Source organism: Schistosoma haematobium, chromosome 5 (genome assembly GCF_000699445.3).
Source record: "Schistosoma haematobium chromosome 5, whole genome shotgun sequence".
NCBI classification, from domain to species: domain Eukaryota; kingdom Metazoa; phylum Platyhelminthes; class Trematoda; order Strigeidida; family Schistosomatidae; genus Schistosoma; species Schistosoma haematobium.
The window spans coordinates 5,946,637-5,968,736 of NC_067200.1; the positions used below are offsets into that span (position 1 = coordinate 5,946,637).

At 37.6% G+C, this 22,100-nt stretch overlaps 1 protein-coding gene across 1 annotated transcript in view; it reads left to right on the forward strand.

The window, feature by feature from the left end:
* Positions 1 to 4,662: 4,662 nt before the first annotated feature.
* Positions 4,663 to 22,100, forward strand: part of NRD1 (Nrd1 complex RNA-binding subunit) — a 63,762-nt gene continuing 46,324 nt past the window's right edge. Inside the window, exons 1-8 of the mRNA XM_051219522.1 lie at positions 4,663 to 4,742; positions 4,778 to 4,952; positions 6,731 to 6,812; positions 7,325 to 7,552; positions 8,396 to 8,491; positions 8,649 to 8,771; positions 17,362 to 17,419; positions 20,431 to 20,501. Coding sequence (XP_051064760.1) covers positions 4,684 to 4,742; positions 4,778 to 4,952; positions 6,731 to 6,812; positions 7,325 to 7,552; positions 8,396 to 8,491; positions 8,649 to 8,771; positions 17,362 to 17,419; positions 20,431 to 20,501 — 892 coding nt within the window. The 5' untranslated portion in view covers positions 4,663 to 4,683. The remainder of the gene's footprint in view (positions 4,743 to 4,777; positions 4,953 to 6,730; positions 6,813 to 7,324; positions 7,553 to 8,395; positions 8,492 to 8,648; positions 8,772 to 17,361; positions 17,420 to 20,430; positions 20,502 to 22,100) is intronic.

Sequence of the window (22,100 nt, forward strand, 5' to 3'; positions counted from 1 at the left end):
TCGTTGTCAATGAAGTTGATGTAGAGTGATGAATTCCATCCAATTGATTGTTCCACAATGATCCGTAGAGTTGCAATTTGGTCCGTACGCGATCTATCCTTACGGAATCCTGACTGTTGGTCTCGAAGTTGGGCGTCAACGGAGTCCTTCATTCTGTCTAACAATATCCTGTTGAAGACTTTTACTGGTATTGAGAGGAGAGTGATTCCCCTGTAGTAGTCGCAGTTGCTGGGATCGCCTTTCTTTCGTGTTTTGACCAGAAGTCCTTCTTTCCAATATGTTGGTACCTGTTCCTCATCCTAAATCTTATTGAAGAGAATGTGGAGTATCCTTGCAGTTACTGCTACGTCTGCTTTCAATGCCTCTGCTGGAATGTTGTCTGTTCCTGCTGCTTTGTAACTCTTGATTTGTCTGATGGCCATGCTGATTTCTTCAATTGTTGGTGGGCCAACATCGATTGGGAGGTCTGTGGGTGCTGGTTCGATGTTGAGTGGGTTCAATGGAGCTGGTCGATTCAAGAGTTCTTTGAAGTGTTCTATCCACCTGTTTCGTTGTTCTTGAATGTTGGTGATTACCTCGCCTTACTTGCTTTTCACTGGTCGTTCTGGTTTGCGGCGATTTCCAGAGAGTTTCTTTGTCGTGTCATACAATTGTCTCATGTTTCCTTCTCTTGCAGCCTTTTCCGACGTCATTGCTAAATCTTCCACATATTTACGTTTGTCGGTTCTGATGCTCCTCTTCACTTGTTTGTTTACTTCTGTGTATTCAGCTTGTGCCTTGGTTTTTTCTGCTCTTGCTTGACTGGTATTGATTACTGCCTTCTTGTTCCTCCTTTTGTGAATCTTATCCAGTGTATCAACAGTGATCCATTCCTTGTGATGGTGCTTCTTGTGGCCCAGAACCTCATGACATGTTGAAGTGATTGCTTCTTTGATCCTCTTCCAGTTGCTCTCCACAGTAGATCCTTTTCTTTTGAGTAGATCATGAAAGGTCTGGAAATTATCGCTGAAGGCTATCTTGAATTTGTTGAGTTTGTCAGTATCCCGAAGAAAAGCCGTATTAAACGTTTGTGCTATTGTTCGTCTCGTTGTCCAGCGTTTCTTGAGTTTCAGTTTCATCTTGGCGACCAGCAAATGATGATCTGATGCTATATCAGCTCCTCTCTTGGTTCTCACGTCTTCCATCGTCCTCCTGAACTTTTTGTTGATGCAGATATGATCAATTTGGTTTTGCGTGGTGTGATCCGGTGAAGTCCATGTTGTTTTTGAGAATGCGTTTATGTGGGAATATGGTGCCGCCTATGACCAGCTTATTGAAGGCACATAGGTTTGCAAATCTCTCATCATTGTCGTTCTTTTCTTCCAGTCCTTGTTGTCCCATGATATCTTCATATTTGGTATTGTCCATTCCGACTTTGGCGTTTAAATCTCCCATCAGAATGATGAGACCCTTTCCTGAGCACTTCGCTATGATTGATTGCATCCTCTCATAGAACTGATCTTCATTGTCGTCGTAGCTATCATTGGTGGGTGCATAATATTGGATAATATTCATTGTGGCACCCTCCTTCTTTGTTTTGAAGGATACTTTGATTATTCTTGGTGCACGAAATTCCCATCCTATATGTGGATTGCGTGCTTATTTGGAGAGCATCAGAACAACTCCAAGGGTGTGTAGAGTATTTTCTCTTTCATGACCGGAGTACAGAAGCATCTCTCCCATATCTAGCCTTTGCTGTCCAGTTTAAGTCCAATGGGTTTCTCTGACTACAAGTCCTGCAGATTTGTATCTCATCACTTCCTCAGCCATTTGATTGGTCCACCCAGTCTTCCACATTGTCCGGATGTTCCATGTCCTGTAAAAGTTGTTGCTCTTGTTGTTAAAAGAGGTATTGGTTTCATGACTTCCGAAGAATATTGGCTTTCACCATGAGGCGTCATAATTCTTCTGAATAAAGATCCTTCAACACGGAGGACAGGGTTTAGATGGTTTAATTTATTTATTCTGGTTAACGTTTTTTATTAAGGGTTGTTCTATGGGAATGTGAGTCCCCGAACTAATCTCGTGGCTCGCCGTTGGATACTTTCTAAAGTGTCCTCATCCTTTTGCAGTGAGGGAGGAAATAATACGTTTTCATACTCTAAATGGGGACGAATAAAACTGTTGAAGATTATGTGGAAAGTTCTTCCATCAAACTGGCCAAAAATGCGCTTCAATGTTACCAACGCAAGGTTTGGTCTAAAGGCATCTTGTTACAGATGGCGTAGGACTTCAAATCATAGGGTACCAGCACTTTTAAATCTCTTTTAGATGGGAGTCGCCTAAGTTGCAGCTGTTTTATTTTATTTGAACACACAAATATTGGTACAAGAGGGCACCAAATATATATACGCCACACAATAACAATGAGAATTCGAAGAGAAAAAATGTAAGGAACGTTAAAAAAAGAACAATAACGAACAGATTACTGTAAGGTAGTGTAATAATAACAACAATGAGGGAAACGGAAAGGTACAACCAGAAGAAATCTTTCAGTTAAGGAAGACACAACCACTTTTTATGAAGAAAGTAAATGAAGGTTACAGCAGGATCGCCATTGGCTTCTATTCTGAGCCATATATGATAACGACTCTAGCCACTGTGTTGCACCATCTCTAGGACCCCAGCCAGGAAGTCGAGAAGGACTAATAGACGCCAGTCCTCTGCAGCTTCCTTCCATACCACGACACCATGTCATACACTGACCACCTCTCCGCTTTTTCCAACCAGTCTCAGAGTCGGCAAATAATGCAAGACGTGGAATTCTCTGGGACGACATTCGTAGAACATGTCCAAGCCACCGAAGTCGGTGTTTCAGGATGGTGACACCAATTGCATTATCGTCTCTGTGCCCGAACACACGATGCCGAACCTCTGCATTACTAACATGGTGTTGCTACTGGATGTCAGCAATCCTTTGGAGACAACGATGATCGAACGTCCTCAACTCGGAGAGGCCAGGTTTCACAAGCATAGAGCAAAACTGCCCTTACCGACGCGTTGTAGATCCGACATTTTACAGCCAGATTGATATCACGAAGGCGCCAAAAGTGGTCCAGAATGGCATAAGTCGCTCTGGCTTTCACTATACGCGAATCGATCTCGTCATTCACGCCACTACCAGCACTTATGCAACTACCTAGATACATGAACTTCTTGACTACTTCTATCTGCTCACCATCTAAAGTGAGCACAGGATTAGAATCCTGCCAGTCTTGTTGAAGTACTTTGGCAAAGTTGAAGAGGAATGGTGAGATTGGGCAACCCTGCCTAACCCCACTGCCCGAATGGAACAATGGAGAGAGGTGGTTGTATGTCCTCACTCTGTCTGAGGTGTTTGTATATAGGGCTTTTAGGATGTTAATAAACTTCTCAGGCACACCTTTCCTCAATAGACAATCACAGAGAGCAGTCGTGTCCAACGGATCGAAGGCAGCCCTGATGTCAAGAAATACTACGATTGTTGGCCTGCGATAAGTATATGGTGTTCTAACATTTGGCGGAGGGTTAAGATATGATCATTACATCCTCGACTAGAATGAAAACCAGCCTGCTCCTCACGAATCAATCATTCTCGGGTTTTGAACAACCTACGAAGTATGACGGAAGTCAATAGCTTGGACGCAATCGGAAGTAGACTTATCTCCCGATAGTTGTTACAGGAACGACGTGAACTCTTTTTAAAGATAGGGACAACTATCGACTCATTCCATTACATCGGTACATTCTCTAGCTCCCAGACCTTTGTAAACAACACAGTCAGTTCCTTAGTCAAAAAGTCACTACCATCTTTAAAAAGGGCTGAAGGTAAGTCATCTGGGCCAGGTGAATAGTAGTGCTTCAAGAGTTGGAGGTCCTTGCGGACTTCCGCCTCATTTGGTGGATCAGTTGTCACCGGCCATGGAGGGAAGGACAGTCCGACCGATGTTGCCGGAGCAGCAAGTCAGTTGAACTGCCCTTCGAATAATTCTGCCCATCGTCCAAGACGTCGATGGATGTTAGTGATTGGCATCCTGTCATCCTCGCAAACTGTTTCACTCGCACCAGACTTCTTGCTGCCAGTGGGACGGATGAGTTGGAAGAGCCATGGTGTGCAGCATGTCTCAGATGGACTACTCTACACTTTGAAGTGTTAAAGGTAAGTTCGTTATCATCTGCTCAACTTTTAGGTCCAGTCAGATCCTCCTGAAGTGCCAAATTATCCTCTTGGTTGCGTACCTCTCTCCAAAGTTTCACATCATTATCAAGAGGTCTGACTATACCTGTTGTGGAGGATCGTTTATATAAATCAAGAAGAGGTCCTAGTACAGAACGCTGAGTTCCTACTACTGAACCTAGCCTACAAGTATACTATCGAACTTAGGCACTTAAAATATATGGTGACCAGCCCGAGACAAACCTCATAAAACCCCGTAAGCGAAAAAAGATCATTTTAGTCCCAGATTTGCTTTAACTCTGAACCATCTGTGCGAAACATTTTAAGACTGGCGATATTTCCTTAACTTTCATCAAGATTATCTCACGACAAACGACACGAAAACATTTGTCACAATGTAACGGAACAAAAAATTACCCCTATTTGAAGGTCGAAAATGCTAAGATCCTCGTGGCGCTCCGATTAGTTGGTACATTAGAGCGCTGAGAATGAATTGTGACGGCTTTTTCGAGTTGGAGAAAAGTCGAATAGATTACCGCAGTTACAGGTAAGTTCAACAATGTTATTTGACAGCTGAAAAAGGTATATCGAATTGGACAATGGACTGAGGGCTATATTAGTGTCCAACCTAAAGCCTGGGGAGGAAGCACCCAATGACTCCTTGTCGGATTCAGATCTTGAAAGTAATAATTCGGAAAGCTTGGAAGACGAAGATTTTGATATTGAAGAAAACCCTATCAGTGACCAGGAGGCAAAGGCAAGGTTGACTTATTTTTCTGTCGTTGTTTTTGGGAATGTGATGAAACTAGGCTTTACCGAGAAAGTGTAGGTGATCACGTACCATGGTAGATGGTATCCTCAAGAGACTGTTAGTTTTTGAATTTACGTCCAAATTAGTAAATATTTTAATGTTGGGAGTACTTTTTGTCGCAGTTTATTAGAAATTGCTCCACACAATTGTATCTTTATTGTTAATAATAACAAAACGTAAGACCATAGTCTCTGTTAGCTAGTATTAAAAGCTATTTTTGATGAAATTTTAAGCGGTTGAGTCGCAAAGTCTCCAGAATTAATATTTGCAGTGTCTTGTCACAAAAAATGCACTTCCAACATAATCATCTACTTAGCAGCGTCATGTGACTTGATCATTTTTTCACCAAGTTTAGTGGATAATGTGTAGTGAAAGTGTCTGGGGATAATGTGTCGATAGCGTTTGAAGATAATTCCTTATGATATCCTCAAAGGTAAACATTATAGGTCAGGTCCCTCTAGTTGGACTGCAACGAATTTGAGAATAAATATCTGGATTTGAAACTACATGTTCTACCAAAGTGTTCTAGTCGTTAACATACTAACGTGGAAAAAGATATTTAAAACTGAATTTTTAATACTTCGGTCAGTAGTGTGAAACAAGTCATTGTGATTCAAAACAATGTAAAATCGCTATCTATTAGAAGACACTGACGGTAGCTGTGATGAAAGTGTACTGATACACTTTTACACTTTTACTGGGATTAGTGCCTAAGAAATAATGTTCAGACCATCTAACCAGAATTTTCGTACTGATTCGTATTTCATAATTGTCATCGTGCGTTTGCTTCATTCATCAACATCTGCAATTAAAAGAAGTAACTATTTGAATTTCTGATCAATAATTGATACAAAACAAAAAAAATAGGACATTGTTTAATTTGTTGAAGTTCATTGCCTTTAAATTTATATCCTATTACGCAGAAAGTAAGTGATGTAGGCAAAGATGTGTAGTATGTTCAACTTTAGCTTCATGCATGGTCCAATATTGGACATCAATACCTCTTCAAAGGTCAACATGCACTACCTCAGTGGATTTCTTAATATCTAGCTCAAACCTTAAATCACAAGCAGGACAAAAATCTTACTTGACTGATTCGTTTACCTTTAATCTTATCTTTCCAAACCCTGCCTATCGTAACTCCGAAGCTGACAGAATGATACTTTGATTCAGTATCCCAATTTTATATATCGAAAATAAAAATAACTACAGAATCTTTGAAGTATTAATCCATGGCCAACATCCGTTGGTAGTAAACATTAGTTCCATCACCGGGGATCCGGGTGTGATATGAATTTCTTACCAAGAGAGAATTTCACTAATAACATTCGACATACTTTCAGCTTTGCTTGGCTTTGATTCTCTTAAAGTATCTTAATTCTTGTACTTCAAGAGCCAGCGATTTCTCTTATTTCTCTTAGTTCCCTTGTGGAATAGCAATCATTGGATAAATTTCCTAAAAATCAAAAGAGCTTTAGTGACAATCAGTCTTGTGTTTAATAATTTTACATTCTAATTATTAAAGCAGTATATATGATAGAGTCAATAGTTTTCTTCATAAGAAGAACCGTTAGCAAATAAACCGCAATAGTCATACTTCTTTTAGCCACTTAATACTGAAACTTTTATTATTAGTCACGTCAGCTACTTTCTAATCTCGGTGTTAAAAGTGCTCACCATTTTTGTAGCCTAACTTGTAATATGTTGTGTTTTGAATTCCTCAGTCTGCTGCTGCATTGTGCATTAAAGTGGGAAGTTTCTCAGATCCAGTAGAAGCTCAGGGCTTATCACATTTTTTGGAGCATAGTAAGTTTTATTAAGCTAATACTGTTGAAAATTTTGTGTACTTCTATGTATATTTTATACTTGTAAGGAGTACTGATTCCTCATATTTTCTGACTTCTTGAATCACCACCACTCAAAGAGTGTCAATCTAAGAAAGTAATTGGCTCAGACCAGACCATATAAGAACTTGTTTTTTTTTCATTGTTTAACAGTGATTATTATTTGTGCACATCAGTTTGGATGATATTATAGTTTACTACACAACAGTATAATTCCTCGACTTATCACGTACCTAACTGTTGATAGCTTACATTTACAAAATATTACCTAATGTTTCTCTGAATAAGTCTGTCAGGAGTATACTGTTTTGATTCAAGCAAAGCGTATCCATTGTAAAAAATCGTGGCATTTGTACTGTAAGATGAATTTACTTAAGGATCAATTTGGTAATTTCTTTCATAAAATACAACATACTATTTGATACAAATCAACATTTAATAATATTACACATATATTGGTGTTTTTCTTTACAGTGGTATTTATGGGTAGTTTAAAATATCCAACAGAGAATGATTTTGATGCATATCTTAGTCAACGTGGTGGAACTAATAATGCTTGGACAGGGAATGAATACACTTTATTTCATTTCGATGTAAAACGTAAACATTTTGCTAGTTGCCTTGATAAATTTGCCAACTTTTTCATTTCACCACTTTTAAGCAAAGATAGCACAGATCGTGAGATAAATGCAGTTAATAGCGGTAAGTAAAGTAGTCCTTGAGTATTTATCATGTATATTGTTCTACTAAGAATTGTTTGTATGTATATATAGGCGATTCAACTTCAGTAAAATTTTTATATGAACACTTATTTGACCATTCTTGTATTTTGGTCTCATTGAATTCACACATTTAAAGTATGTCTAAAGTAAAGGACATTCACTTGAAGGTGATTTATGGAGATTAGTTCCATATGTAGGTTGCATTTATCATAAATTTATCTGTATCACTGAAAACCTGGGGACCCTTGGGGTGTGACTGGTATTCAGATGTATCAAGAGTGAAACAATTGTCACAAATGTCATTGCATGACCGTATCTGTCACAAATTGATCAATATTGAAATTGTACTGTTATATGCTAGCTCAGTGGTTCTTATGGTTAGACGTTCACTGCAAAACCTGAACATACTGTGTTCAATTCCGGATGTTTGGTTGTGGTCGCACATTACTGAGGAATCCCATAGCATGATGAACCATCTATTTAGCATGTTATTTCCGAACGAAGAGTAAGTGAATGGTAACTGCCAAGAATTATTCGTGGACTATTATTAAATATATTCCTATTGGATAACTATTAAGTAACTAGATTATATGTATGTTCATATTCGTTTTATCATTAACTTTCGTTTGATTCATTGAACACTATTACACGATTTATTATTCTCAAGTTACTCCCAGTCTATTAGTTACAGTCTTACATTCACAGCCGCTCTTGGCTTAATTTTGTATAATTATTAATTTTCATTTTATGGTGTGGTGCGGTCTGATTTGCTTGTATATAAACTACGTATTACATTATTCATACATTTTTTTCTTTTTTACAGAATTCGAACTGGCATACACCAAGGATTCTTCACGACTCCACTATTTAATTGGTCATTTGTCTCGTAAAGATTCTCCCTACAAACTGTTCGGTTATGGTATGTATGTTCATCTTTTATTGGCTAATTTTTTATGTGTATATGGTTCACCCTCCACTGTTCGATGCCTTCAAATGTAAATTATCAAAATTCTTGGTTTAAGCTTGTCGTGTGTAAATTATCTTTGAGATTGTTTCTTATCCTCTTTTGTCTTCAGGCAATTGTAAATCGCTACGTGAAATCCCGGAACAAAATGGTACTGATATTTATTCACTTTTAAATAAACATCGAAAGAATTTTTATTCTTCTGATCGAATGACACTTGCTGTACAGTCGAAACGTAAGTCTCTCAAAAGTGTTTACACTTTAAGTTGACAGTAGGTTTGATCTATGCTTTTAATCTGTTTTTCTTTTGAAATCGAAACTTTTCGTTTGGAAGAGTATTCTAAATTTGGATGCTGTTGTATACCTTATTTTATTTCTAGCATATGTGTTGATATAGTAGGATACCAAAAACAGCGGCACAAATGTAGTGGTAATCATATTGTGACTGAAGAGGAAAGCAGCGACTCAATAAACAAGAAGTGTTTAATAATAGGTTCTGTTCATTGAAAAATACAATCAAGAAGGACTTGATTGGGTTGGTGAAGTTTGTCTCAATTTTTTTGTTCAGAAAGTGTGATGAAAAACTATTGGGTTTTATTCCCGACTGTGTCTGGTAACGTCTCACACCACTGAGTTTTGTGGTCTCTTGGACCCGAACCATACAGTCTTGATAAACTGTAAAATTCCATGTCTATAGCGAAATATCTTTCATTTGACGACTTCATGTCATAAGCTAAAGATATATACTTTCGTTTAATCCAGATGCAACATCTCAGTGTAAAGGTCACTGAGATTAAATTCATAAAAAAAAAACATTCAAGCTACCGAAATCGATGTTTCAAGACTGATAGTGTTGTATCTGAAGAAGATTAAATTATGGTTAACTTCCAGGAACTATTTATAGACTGTTATATATATACTTTTATTGCATAACTGTTAAGTAACTAGATCATATGTATATTCATATTCCTTTTATCATGAATTTTCATTCGACCTATTGACTACCATTATACGATCTACTATTCCTAAGTTATTCCCAATGTATTAGTTACAGTGTCACACTCACTTGCGGCTTAATCCTGTATAATAATAATTTTTTATTCTACGGTGTGGTGCGGTCTGGTCTGCTTGTATTTAAATCACATGTTTGAAATATGTGGTCCACACAGCGGAGACTGAGACCTTATATTTTACTCAGCGGGCCGGGCTAGGCGAGAAGTTACGGTTTTAAGGACCAATAAGGATTCAGAGTTGACGCAAGGCTGCTAGTGCTGTTTTGGCGTGTCATTGGTTTACTATAGGAACAGGGTCTGATTGGCGATTTTGTCACGTGATAATTGGGAAGGGCAAAAAATATAACTGGCAGCGGGAATTTTGGGAGTTAAAAGAAATTAATAACAATGATAGTAGCAGTGAAAAGAAATAAAAAGACACCCTCTTCTGAACAATTGCAGTTACTATTACAGCAGTAGCAGCAGATGTTCGCTTCTCAACAGCAAATCCTGGAAGCAGTTTTGGGGAGACTTTCTACTCAACCAGATATTCCAGGACATAAAGGTAGAGAGTCATATCTCAGTCCAATCTCGGAATTTATTTTCGATGCAGATAGTGGTCATAATTTTAAAGCATGGTTTGGCAGAATGAAAGACATTTTCCAAGTACAATTTGTCGCTATGGACGACGCAAACATAGTTTGTCGTTACAGAAACTTGGTTTCAATAAGCATCAAAAGTATAAAAAGCATATCCTGCCTAAACATCCATGAGAAGTCAATTTCAATGGAACTGTCAACCTTTTAAATAAAATGTTTCATGAACAGATATCACCATTTCATATCCGGTATAATTGTCTACAGTTGACTAAAGAAGCTGATGAAGACTACACTACGTACGCTGGTTGAGTAAATTTACGAATAGAACGGTTTACATTAAATGTATTATCCACTGATCAATTTAAATGCTTATTACTCACTTCCGGTCTAAATTCTCCTTTCGATGTTGACTTTATCGTGCGGTTGTTATCCCTTATGGAACTTGACAATGAAAAGACCCTGAAAACTGTTACTGTTGAACACCAACGATTAATGCAATACGAGGCATAACACGTGGACGGGATTGAGCAAGTTCACAGCACCCATCCGGAGGTGAAAAATACAGGCAATTTCATTAGTTTCAGTTTAGAAACCGTTGCAGAAATTACACTGCAAAGAAGAGTTAATACACATGATCTTAACTCGGAGAGCCGAGAAGCACGGCACAAATCCATGACGTCACTGACAAGTGGACTGAGTCATGTTGGTAGGTGTAGACTACCTGCTTGGGGACCGCGAGATGATAGCAACCGATGGTTAGAGACCCTGAATGACATGGCTCAAAATCGTTTGCAATGGCGCAGGTGCATCCACTTTTTGTGTTCTCCCAAATTCTAATCTTCTGAATTCTTCATGTTCTTTTTTCCTCTTTCCAAATTTATTTCACTGTATTACACTCCTTGAATAACATCTTCAAACCCTAGTCTTTCCGATTTCTGCTTATACTCTTACCACCTCTACCACTACGGGATTTGAATCGACGACTGCATCTCTGTGCTAAGGTGGTGTGGCAACTCGAACTGACGTATGTACGTACGAAGTTCTACGTTGTTACTGACTGACTGATTGACTGACCGACGATTAATAAACCTAAAACAGAGTACAGCTATCCTGGAAACAAAAAATGCGGCGCCATCTAACCATTCTGTTCATGCTGTTAAGACAGGTCGAAGACGAAATAGTACCATGGGTTATAAATTTCACTCCAAAATTTTCAAACATTCAACTAAATGCTTGGAATTTCTCGGAAATTTGCCGGTTTAGAAATCACAGATTTCCTATATGCAATAAAGTCGGTCATACATAAATAGTCTGCCGAACTAGAGAAGTTTGAGGTCAAGGCCGATGAAGCATCTTCACCAGTATCAAAACAAGTATATAAACAGTATATATGCTACACTGCAACATGGCCATTAAGAGTAGAAGACACTCGTAAGCTATTAGTATTTGACCACAGATGCCTTAGAAATATTGTTGACATCTGCTGGGACCACCGGGTAAGTAATAGTGAGGTTAGACGCAGGGTATTAGGGAATGATGGTAAATCAGTTGATGAGGTTATGAATCTTCATCGACTGAGATGGTTGGGCCATGTATTACGTATGCCTGAACACCGATTACCGCGACGTGCAATGCTAACCGGTGTTTAGGATGGTTGGGAGAAAGTTAGGGGCGGCCAAATCAAAACGTGGCATCAGTGCTTGAAGTTACTAACTTGTAGTCTGAGCCATGATGGTAGATGCAGACTACTTGGTTGGGGTCCGCGTGACTATCGTAACCAATGGTTGGAGACTCTTGGTGATATGGCTCAGAATCGATCACAATGGCGTCGGTGTGTACACTCCCTGTCTTCCCTTAAACTAAGATATTAAAATCGCTTCACATCTTTCTTTCTACGAACCAATTTTTTTCTTCTTGTACTATATCTCTATATGCAATCTTTCTCTTATATATTACCACCTTTGACCTAACCACTGCTATGAATCCGGTGTTCATCTTGTTGTGCTGATGCGGTATGGCAACCTGGACCGATGCACATATGTGCCTGGTCCTACGTTGTAGCTGATTGACTGACTGATGCTACACTGCCATTAAGCATAGATGATAAAAGAATGCATGTTGATGGTGTTAATATTCGATTACTATTGGATAGAGCATCGGATACCAAGTTAATTTCTAAACGAATATATAATTTAATTGACTGTTCACAAGAATTACCGACTGACAATACAGCTTGGAATGCATCTGGAGACTTATATTAAAGCTTTTTGGAATAATAGAATGCTTTGTTGTATTCCGAGACAACTACTTCAAAAGCAATTTTTACTTAACGAACAGACATGATTTTGACCTTATTAGTGTAGATTGGATGAACAAACTAAATCTATGGGACTAAATCTATGCGAAATATGCTCGATGAAAAGCTCAAATAATTCTAGATATCTGCCTATCGTTCATGTAACTGAAAAAGCTATGACGATAGAAGATCGTTTGCGGGAACATACAAACTTATTCCGGAATAAGTTGGAACGCTGCATAGTTGGGAAGGTAAAATTATACTTACGACCAGATATGAAACCTGTTTTTCGTCCAAAATGTCGAGTTTCATATGCAGCTAACGACAAAGTTGACAAAGAACTAGATCAACTAGAGAAGCTCGGTGTTATACAACCTACTAACCGTTCGACATGAGCAGCACCAATTGTAGTAATTCAGAAAGCGAACGGAGCTATTCGCCTTTGTGCAGATTTTTCAACAGGATTAAATGATGCTTTACAAAACCGTTCATATCCACTACCTTTGCCAGAAGGTTTATTTGTTAAATTAAGCAGTGGACTTGATTTATCTGAAGCCTACTTACAAGTGGAAGTCGACAATAATTCAAAGGAGTTATTAACCATTAATACCCATCCTGGATTCTATCAATTTAACCGATTACTGTTCGGTGTAAAGCGAGTTCCAATTGTTAGGCCGGTTAGACGTTGTGTTTACTAATATAACGCCAGCTGGTTTTCAGTTACAAAAAGAAAAGTGTGAATTCCTCGAGTCTGTCAAATAACTTGAATATGTATTTGATAAGGATGGTCGCCGCTCAGACCCAGATAATATAAATGCTATAAAAACATGCCCAGACCGACTGATGTTACAACGATCCATTCATTTTTGGGGTTAATTGGCTATTATGGTATGTTCATAGCTTACATGTGTAGACTCATTAAACCAACTTTTGATGACTAATGCAACATGGCACTGGACAAAAGAATGTCAAAATTCTTTCGACGAAATAAAAAGAATTTTATCCTCTAAATTGTTGCTTACCAGTTATAATTCAAAGCTTGAAATAATTGTGGCCACTGATGCTCCCAACTATGGAATTGGAGCTGTCATCAGTCAACGTTTTCCTGATGGTAAAGAAAAGCCCATTACTCATGTATCCCGAACTGTTAATGTAGCTAAACGAAAATAAAGTCAAACTGAAAAAAGACGATTGGCTTTAGTTTTTGCGGTAAGGAAATTTCATAAAATGATTTATGGTCGTCGATTTACTTTTTTAACGGATCACAAGCCACTCATATCTGTATTTGGATCGAAGTCGGGTATTCCTGCATATACAGCAAATCGATTATAACTCTGGGCTGTTACATTACGTACCTGTGGTTTACAAATTTTATATAAATCAACAGGAAATTTGGATAAGCTGATGCTTTATCTCGACTAATTGCGAATCAGAAACATAAAAGTGAAGATTCTTTTATTGCAACGATATCGTTAGAAGAGGATATTCATCAAATACTACAAGTTGCTGTAAAAGCAACACCATTGTCTGCTGAAGATATTAAATGATATACTCAAGAAGACTACGAGCTGAAACAGATTATTAGTTACCTCGAGCATGGGTGATCTATTCATATAGACAACAAATATACTGAACATTATGCTCATTGACGGATTTCTCTATCACTCGTGGACATATACCTGATATTTGGACATCGGGTAGTTATACCCACGAGCTTACGTCGTAAGGTGATGTTGGAACTGCATGCTGTACACACGGATAGCACGGATGAAAGCACTTGCACGTAGATACGTCTACTGGCCAAATATTGATGTTCAAGTCGAAGAATATATTGCGAAATTTTCTGCATGTGCTCAAACCTCTAAAGCCTCTCGAAAGACAAAAATGAAACGTTGGGGAGCTACGACAAAGCCATGGTCATAAGTGCACGTGGATCTTGCCGGTCTCACAAAGGGGAAACAGTTCTTGGTAATTGTTGATGCTCCCTCCAAATGCCCAGAGTTCACTACATGAAGTATGTACTGTGGAAAAATTGAGACAGGAATTCAGCTTGTTTTAGTGTCCAGATGTATCGGTATGGGATAATAGACCTCAGTTTACTTCTGCGGAATTCTCCAGGTTTTCCATCGCCGGTGCCGTTAGGTATATCGAGACACTTTCCCTACCATCTTCAATATAACGGGTTAGTTGAGAGGTTTGTGGGCAGCTTTATAAAGCACTGCTTAAATCTGAGGGAGAAGGAGAAGTAAAGGATGTCATTCAAGAACGTTTACTAACCCACAGCGTAATTCAGAACCCAGCAACAGTTAATCACGGAAGTCCAACAGAAGCGGTTTGGAAGAAAAATTAGGGTACCAATAGAACAAATAAAATCAAGATCCAAACATAGTCTCCAGTGATAAACGAGTGGAACAATGAATGATATGGTGCATTGTTCAGAGAGTTCAATGTGGGGCAGACGGTAGTAGGAAGAGATTTCCATGGAGTAAAGTCAACTTCAAAGATTGGGACTGTGGTCTTCAGAAAAGGAAACGTTATTTCTGAAGAAAAAGTCGGAGAACAGATATGGGTGCAGCATGCAAACTAACTTCAGCCGACTAAACAAGAGTGGGAGACTGGGAGTGATTTAATGCACGATATCAGTCAGTCAGTAACAACGTAGAACTTCGTACGTACATACGTCAGTTCGAGTTGCCACACCACCTTAGCACAGAGATGCAGTCGTCGATTCAAACCCTGTAGTGGTAGAGGTGGTAAGAGTATAAACAGAAATCGGAAAGATTAGGGTTTGAAGATGTTATTCAAGGAGTGTAATACAGTGAAATAAATTTGGAAAGAGGAAAAAGAACATGAAGAATTCAGAAGATTAGAATTTGGGAGAACACAAAAAGTGGATGCACCTGCGCCATTGCAAACGATTTTGAGCCATGTCATTCAGGGTCTCTAACCATCGGTTGCTATCATCTCGCGGTCCCCAAGCAGGTAGTCTACACCTACCAACATGACTCAGTCCACTTGTCAGTGACTTCATGGACTTGTGCCATGTTTTGGTTTGGCCGCCTCTAGCTTTCTTCCAACCTACTCCTATACCACTGAACATAGCACGTCGAGGCAGTCGGTCGTTGGGCATACGTAACACGTTTCCCAGCCATCTCAACTGATGAAGTTTTACTACTTCATCAATTGACTCGCCATCCTTACCTGTTACCCGTTTCCTAACAACTGTGTTACTTACTCGATGGTCCCATGATATACGAGCAATATTTCGAAGACACCTATGATCAAATACTAGTAACCTACGGATATCCTCTACTCTTACCGGCCATGTTTCACTGCCATAAAGTAGTACGGGACGAACTGCTGCGCAGTAAACCCGTCCTTTGGCTGATAGACGGATATCTCGCCTACGCCATAAATGACGCAAGTTGGCAAAAGCTATTCGAGCCTTCTGTATCCGTGCTGAGATTTCGTCACACACCAGACCACAAGGGCTGATGAGACTTCCAAGATAAGTGAAGCGGTCGACACACTCAACTACTTCACTCCCAATCACTAGTTCGGGTGTCGATGTAACCCAATCCTGGAGCAACATTTTGCATTTCGAGGGAGAGAATCGCATCCCGAACATGCTTGCATTGTTGCTTAGAGTGGTCAGAAGACTCTGCATTTTGTCAGCGTCTTCACCAAATAAAACGATGTCATCTGCATATTCCAAGTCAACAAGTGAACCTCCCGGCAGAAGTTCAACCCCTGTAAATTTAGATGAGGAGAGTGTTATCTCTAAAAGTACGTCAACCGCAAAGTTGAACAAGAATGGGGAGAGTGGACAGCCCTGACGAACATCGTAATGCACGATATGCCATTAATCATATTAGCTAAATTGGATAATGAAACTAAAAGGGACCCAAGTAACAGGAGAAAGTGTACGATACCTCAAAGGCGGTCTCAGCGCACTGGATAGCTGTTTTTCCCTAGTATGAAACTCATCAACGATGCTCGTCCACAATCTCGCAGGTACTCGAAGCCGGTTAGTGACATATTAATTGTATTGAGGATGGTTACGCAATATTGCGAACTAACTGAGGTTAGACTTGTAAATCGTTAGATGCTATGTCAATGGTTCAAACGTTTAGTGTTCATCGTTAAACCTGAATGTTTTGGGTTTGATCTACGGTATCGTGAGTGCATATTACTAAGCAGTCCCATATTATGAAAAAATAGTTTTCCAATCCTTTCTGACTTAACGATTTTTTAAAACTCAGGCCGTTTCACACGGTAAACGATCAAGTTCAATAATCTCATCTAACATATTTTGATCGTGAGTAAATTAGTCAATATTTGTACAACTGATTTACTTGCTCTTTTTAAATGTAAATCTAAGCACAATCCAACTCGACAGTATCGTCTTACTTTAGTAAATTTTTGAAATCACCTGTAAAAAAATTCATCAGCATTTAGCTAATCAGTCTTTTCACATAAAAAAGAACATTATTGTTTACTTAATCACTTCCAGCAGTTGAATGCATAATGAATAATTAGGACATTTGTTTACTTTTAACATTACACAATATATATTGCAAGCTGTTTCTCATTTGACTAGAAATCGTAAATTAGTTGTTTGAATTCTCAAGTATCAGCACTGGTTAGGATAACTAAAATATTGGAACAAAACAGCGTCGAACATGTAAACTGAAATCCGAAAATATCTTGATTGTTAAGTTTCGTAATTCATTTTTAACAAGGAAAAACGTGGTTGTGTAATTTGAATAGGGTCGATAGAGATTAGCGCCGTACAGTAGTAGTAGTAGTAGTTACTCACCTCTTACAACGCTCTTTTCCACCAGAATTAAACTTTTGTTAATAAAATATTCAAGCCTCATGTTTATTCAAATTTAATTAGTTTATTTGCTTGTTTTAAAAAAAAAACTCACTTTTCAGATCATTTAGACGATCTGGAAGTATTGGTACGAAAAATTTTCTCTGATATACCAAGAATGTAAGTTGTATGATAGCATATTATCACTATTAAGAACTTTCACCTAATAGTAAATGTATTTTTTTAATGCCCCAATGAGTGGAAAAATTGTATTCTTGATGTAAGTCACTTCTTTACTCTGAAGAAGTGGTTAAGATTAAGTCACAAAACACCAATCTTTCTACTCATTGGGACATAAAAAATATATTCACTATTAACTTTCCATTCAATACTCAATTTATTTGAAACTAGCAAGTTCAACCTTGGCATTGATACCCGTAAACTTTCAACTAAATTTGAATGAATAGTTTCACAGTAGTTGGGTGCCAATTTAATGTAATACATTAAGGAAGAAAATTATGTTTGTTAAATCTCAGCGATTGAATTTTAAGTAAATCCAACTGTTCGCACTTAGTTATCTGGTTCAAACTTTTTTCAAGGAAATATAACCAAACATCAAAATTATCGAATATAAATAAGTACATGGTTCCCTGGCTAACTGTATATTAAACAAGTCATCCGTTTATGTTGACAATGTTAAAAGTAAAAAAATTTGCTATAGTACCTATGAGATTTCTGGTGTGTAAAGAAAAGTATGTTTAGATAACGTACACTTGCTTGATTATATTTCCTTGGAAAAGCTTAGACCATATTTCTGAGTGAAACACTGGATTTACTTAAAATGCAATCGCTGAAATTTTACAAATATGATTTTCATCCTTAATTTATTATGAATATTATTCTATAAAATGCTTCGTAGTGTAAGGGATATGTAGAGATTGTCGAGTTGCATAGTTTACATCACAAACTGACCTTAGTTATAAAATCATTGGAAAGTAGGAAGGACTACACAATTGTTTCGTCTTAGTACTGTAATAGTGATGATCAAGAGTTAATTTCTGAAATCTAACTGCTGAACCGTAACCTATGGAGTTCAATCGTGTTGGATATGAGGCTTGTAGATGTGAAGCATCGGATGCCAACTCATTGGTCTTATAATTGAACATTCATGTCGATGCCCAAAAGTTCTGGTTTTGGTCGATGGTGGCGTCGTGGCTATGCACTGCTGGGCAGTCTCACAGTAGGACGAAATAGCCTTCTAATGCTTCCTGGTTTTCAATGGTTGTCTAAGTACGATCATTTCGTGATGTAAGCCGTAGGCACCGGACCGTTGAATACACCTTACTTTACCTAAATTAAGATGGGAAATCAGATAGTCTTTTTATAATCCCTACACACAACAAATGTATGGTCGTACACGTGAACCTTTATATGGTTACTGAATGACAGACTAGGAGTCATTTTTTTTTAGAGTGAGTGAATTTATACTACCTTTATCATCTGATTACGTACATCTTAATATGTAGATAATTATGGTTGCAAACTGCTATCCCACTGCATACGGAGTGTTTAATTTAATAAACTATAGTTTTGCTAAGGTGCATGGATTGACTTGATATCCTGACACTTTCTTTTGTACAAAATTAATGCAAGTTGAAATTCCACATGTATATGTTGGAAATAAGAAATTCCTAAATGCCAACTTATAAGAATTTAAGGTGAATTCAAGGTCAACTTACAACATATTTTCGTTATATTATTCTGTGAGTTTGCTCAGTTCATAAATTAAAAGCATATTCATCAGTTTGTAACTAATTAATTTAAGCAGTTTTTTTGATTCTTTGTGGGTCTCGTTTGGCAAAGCTTGTATGCAGAAAATATACCTCCCACTCTATCTGACGGGGCAGGAAAGAAGAGGATAAAGGTAGTCTCGTTTATTGTGTTGGAGTTGAAGATACAAAATGGTAGTTCAGCATACGAGTAGCATATAATCTAAATTCATAAGTTAATCGAGTAGTAGATACAAAGGGGTCTTAATGCCTTTGCTCATTTATAACTAAAATAGAACGAGAACGATATGATTAAAAATATCAAATAATCACAATCTTACTTAAATAGTACGATCAATAAGTATGTTGTTGTCAGGCTTCAACCATTACTCCTGTAAGCTCTTCTCCACCGGCAACAAAAGTGTTCAAACTATTAATCAGTACCTTTGACATACTTTAGAATTATACTTAATTATATCCTTTAATAACTTGATTGGATAAACGATGATGCCTAGTGGTCAAGGGGTTCGAGTTTCAGTCACTAAGTCTCTGGTTTAAACTTCATTTCACTTCGATTCGGGCAATCACGTAATATCATCAGCCGTCATATTTAGGATGCTCAAGTACATGTTGAATGAGTTTTATCTAAATATAGTCTTCTCTGAATGCTTTCAGAATCATAAAGTTATATGTTACCCTTATAGATAACCTTTAATCTTCTACCAAACCCAAAATATGGGGAGCGGGTTTCTAACTTGATATTTGTTTATTTAAGCACATAGATATTGGTAAAAATGAGCATAAAAATATGTATGCGCCACACAATAACAATACGATCGTAAAGAGATAGAGAAAGGAGGGTAAGTATAATAAAAAAAATGAATAGAAATCAGTGTGTGAGAGTAAAGTAACGATAATAGTACTACCAGAAAGAATTCTTTTAGTTGAAGAAGTTACGTTCATTTTTACGAAGAAAGTAAAAGAGGGTTACAGTAAGATCGCCACCAGCTTCTATTATGAGACATGTCTGATAACGTTTTAAGCCGTTGTATCTTAGTATCTCTAGGACCCCAATCGATGAGTCTTGAAGGTTTAACAGATTTCAGTCCTGTACAGCTTTCTTTCATACCACGACACTGTGTCATATACTAACCATCTCTCCACTTTTACCAACCGGTCCCATAGTCTGTAAATAATGCAAGGTGTGGAATTCGTTAAGGAAAGCTGTAAACAGCGTTGTCATCTCTCTGTGCCATATAGATCACATAAAATATTACTATGACAAAACTAACTTGACAGAATTATCTTTTGACAACAGTTGAACGAAAAATATCCATCGAGTTAGTCTTGAATTGTAGTTTTGATAATATAATGCTTATTTACCTTTTGTTCTTGTGTTTCTTTTTTATCGTTTAATTCTAGTGGACTACCTGTGACAAACTTTAAATGTGTTGAACCTTTCGATATTAATTCATTTGCTAAATTATACAAGGGTGAGTATAAAACTATTTCATTAAATTAAATTGATTTTCTATACATGTATTTTTTAATCGAAATTTCGTCACAAGCTAACATTGTCGGAAGAACCATTGAAAATAAATTAGAGCTCACTATATAACTATTTTCTCCGCATTTGGGGATCAACAATAGTTGGAATTCATTCATCATGTCATCATACATAGACACGAATCTAAAATCTTACGAGCTCTCTCTTACTATCCGTAGGCTAAAACATGATTGATTCCACTTAGAAATCCTCAGATGGGCAACACTTTTAACTTCAGTTTATTATTAATAAATTATTCGGGTGATCTTTTTTATATTTTGGCTCCTAATTCCATAGTTGTAGAGGTAGTTATAGTATTAGTTGTAGTAGAAAATATTAGCCATGAAAGATCAGATTATAGAAGAAAGTATGGATTAGTGGAATAAAACAGTCTATAGTCCATTTAGAAACTTAGGATCTAATAGAAGACAAAAAGGGAATGCACTTGCGTTATTGCAAATAAGTTTAATTCATTTTATCCAGTCTCTAACCGTTGGTTACGATAATTGTGTGAACCCCAAACAAATAGTCTGCATCTACCGACATGTCTCAATCCAACAGTCAGGAACGTCATGGAACAGTGCCACGTCTTGATTTTACTACTCGTAACTTTCTTCCAACCTGCTTCTCCACCAGCCGTTATTTCGCGTTGAGTTAGTCTCTGGCTGCTGGGCATATGTGATACATCTCCCAGCCACCTCAGTCGATCAAGATTCACTACCTTATCAACTAATTTGTCATACTTATCTGGTACTCTGCGTCCAACCTCAGTATTACTAACTAAACGGTTGCAACATACGCGAGGAATGCTTCTAAGGGATTTATGATCAAATATTAGTAACCTATGAATATCCTCTATTTCTACGGTAAATGTTTTACAGTGAGACTATAATTTATGGACGACCTTTGAGTGACGCTAAAATGACCTTAAAAATGTTCACTTACTAACTAGGACTAAATGAAGACTATAAAGCAGTGTGAGGAATTAAGATTATGATTCAAAGTTGATGGTTAAGGTTAGGAACTAGGTTTAAGGTTTTCGTTACGAACTGGCTTCAGCTAGAATGCCAAAACGCTATCTAGCCAAACGGATGACTGAATTTCGCGCCAAAATCCAGGATCTTTCATCTTTTATCTGATTGGCTCGTCCATAAATTACAGTCCACCATGTTTCACGTCTTTCTGTAGTTCTACTACTACTATTACTACTATCATTACTGTTGTGGATGAGAACATAGGTGGAGACAACCGGTTGTAATTAAATACAAAATTACAGAATATCTTGGTAAAATGTGAGAACTATACATTAAATACTTCATTTACAAATTTTCATCATTTGTCTTTCACATTCTGTATGACTCTTCCTACTCTCGATTCCTTTCTATTTTCTTTTCTATTCTCTTCAAATTGATCTTATTAGCCTTCGTCTGCTAAAGTTACATACTACTTATGTCTGTCGACATAAGTAACATACACCACACTACTACTACGTAATATCATCTGAGTTGAACTATAAATATCTGTCAAAGGACTCGTTGTAAATACC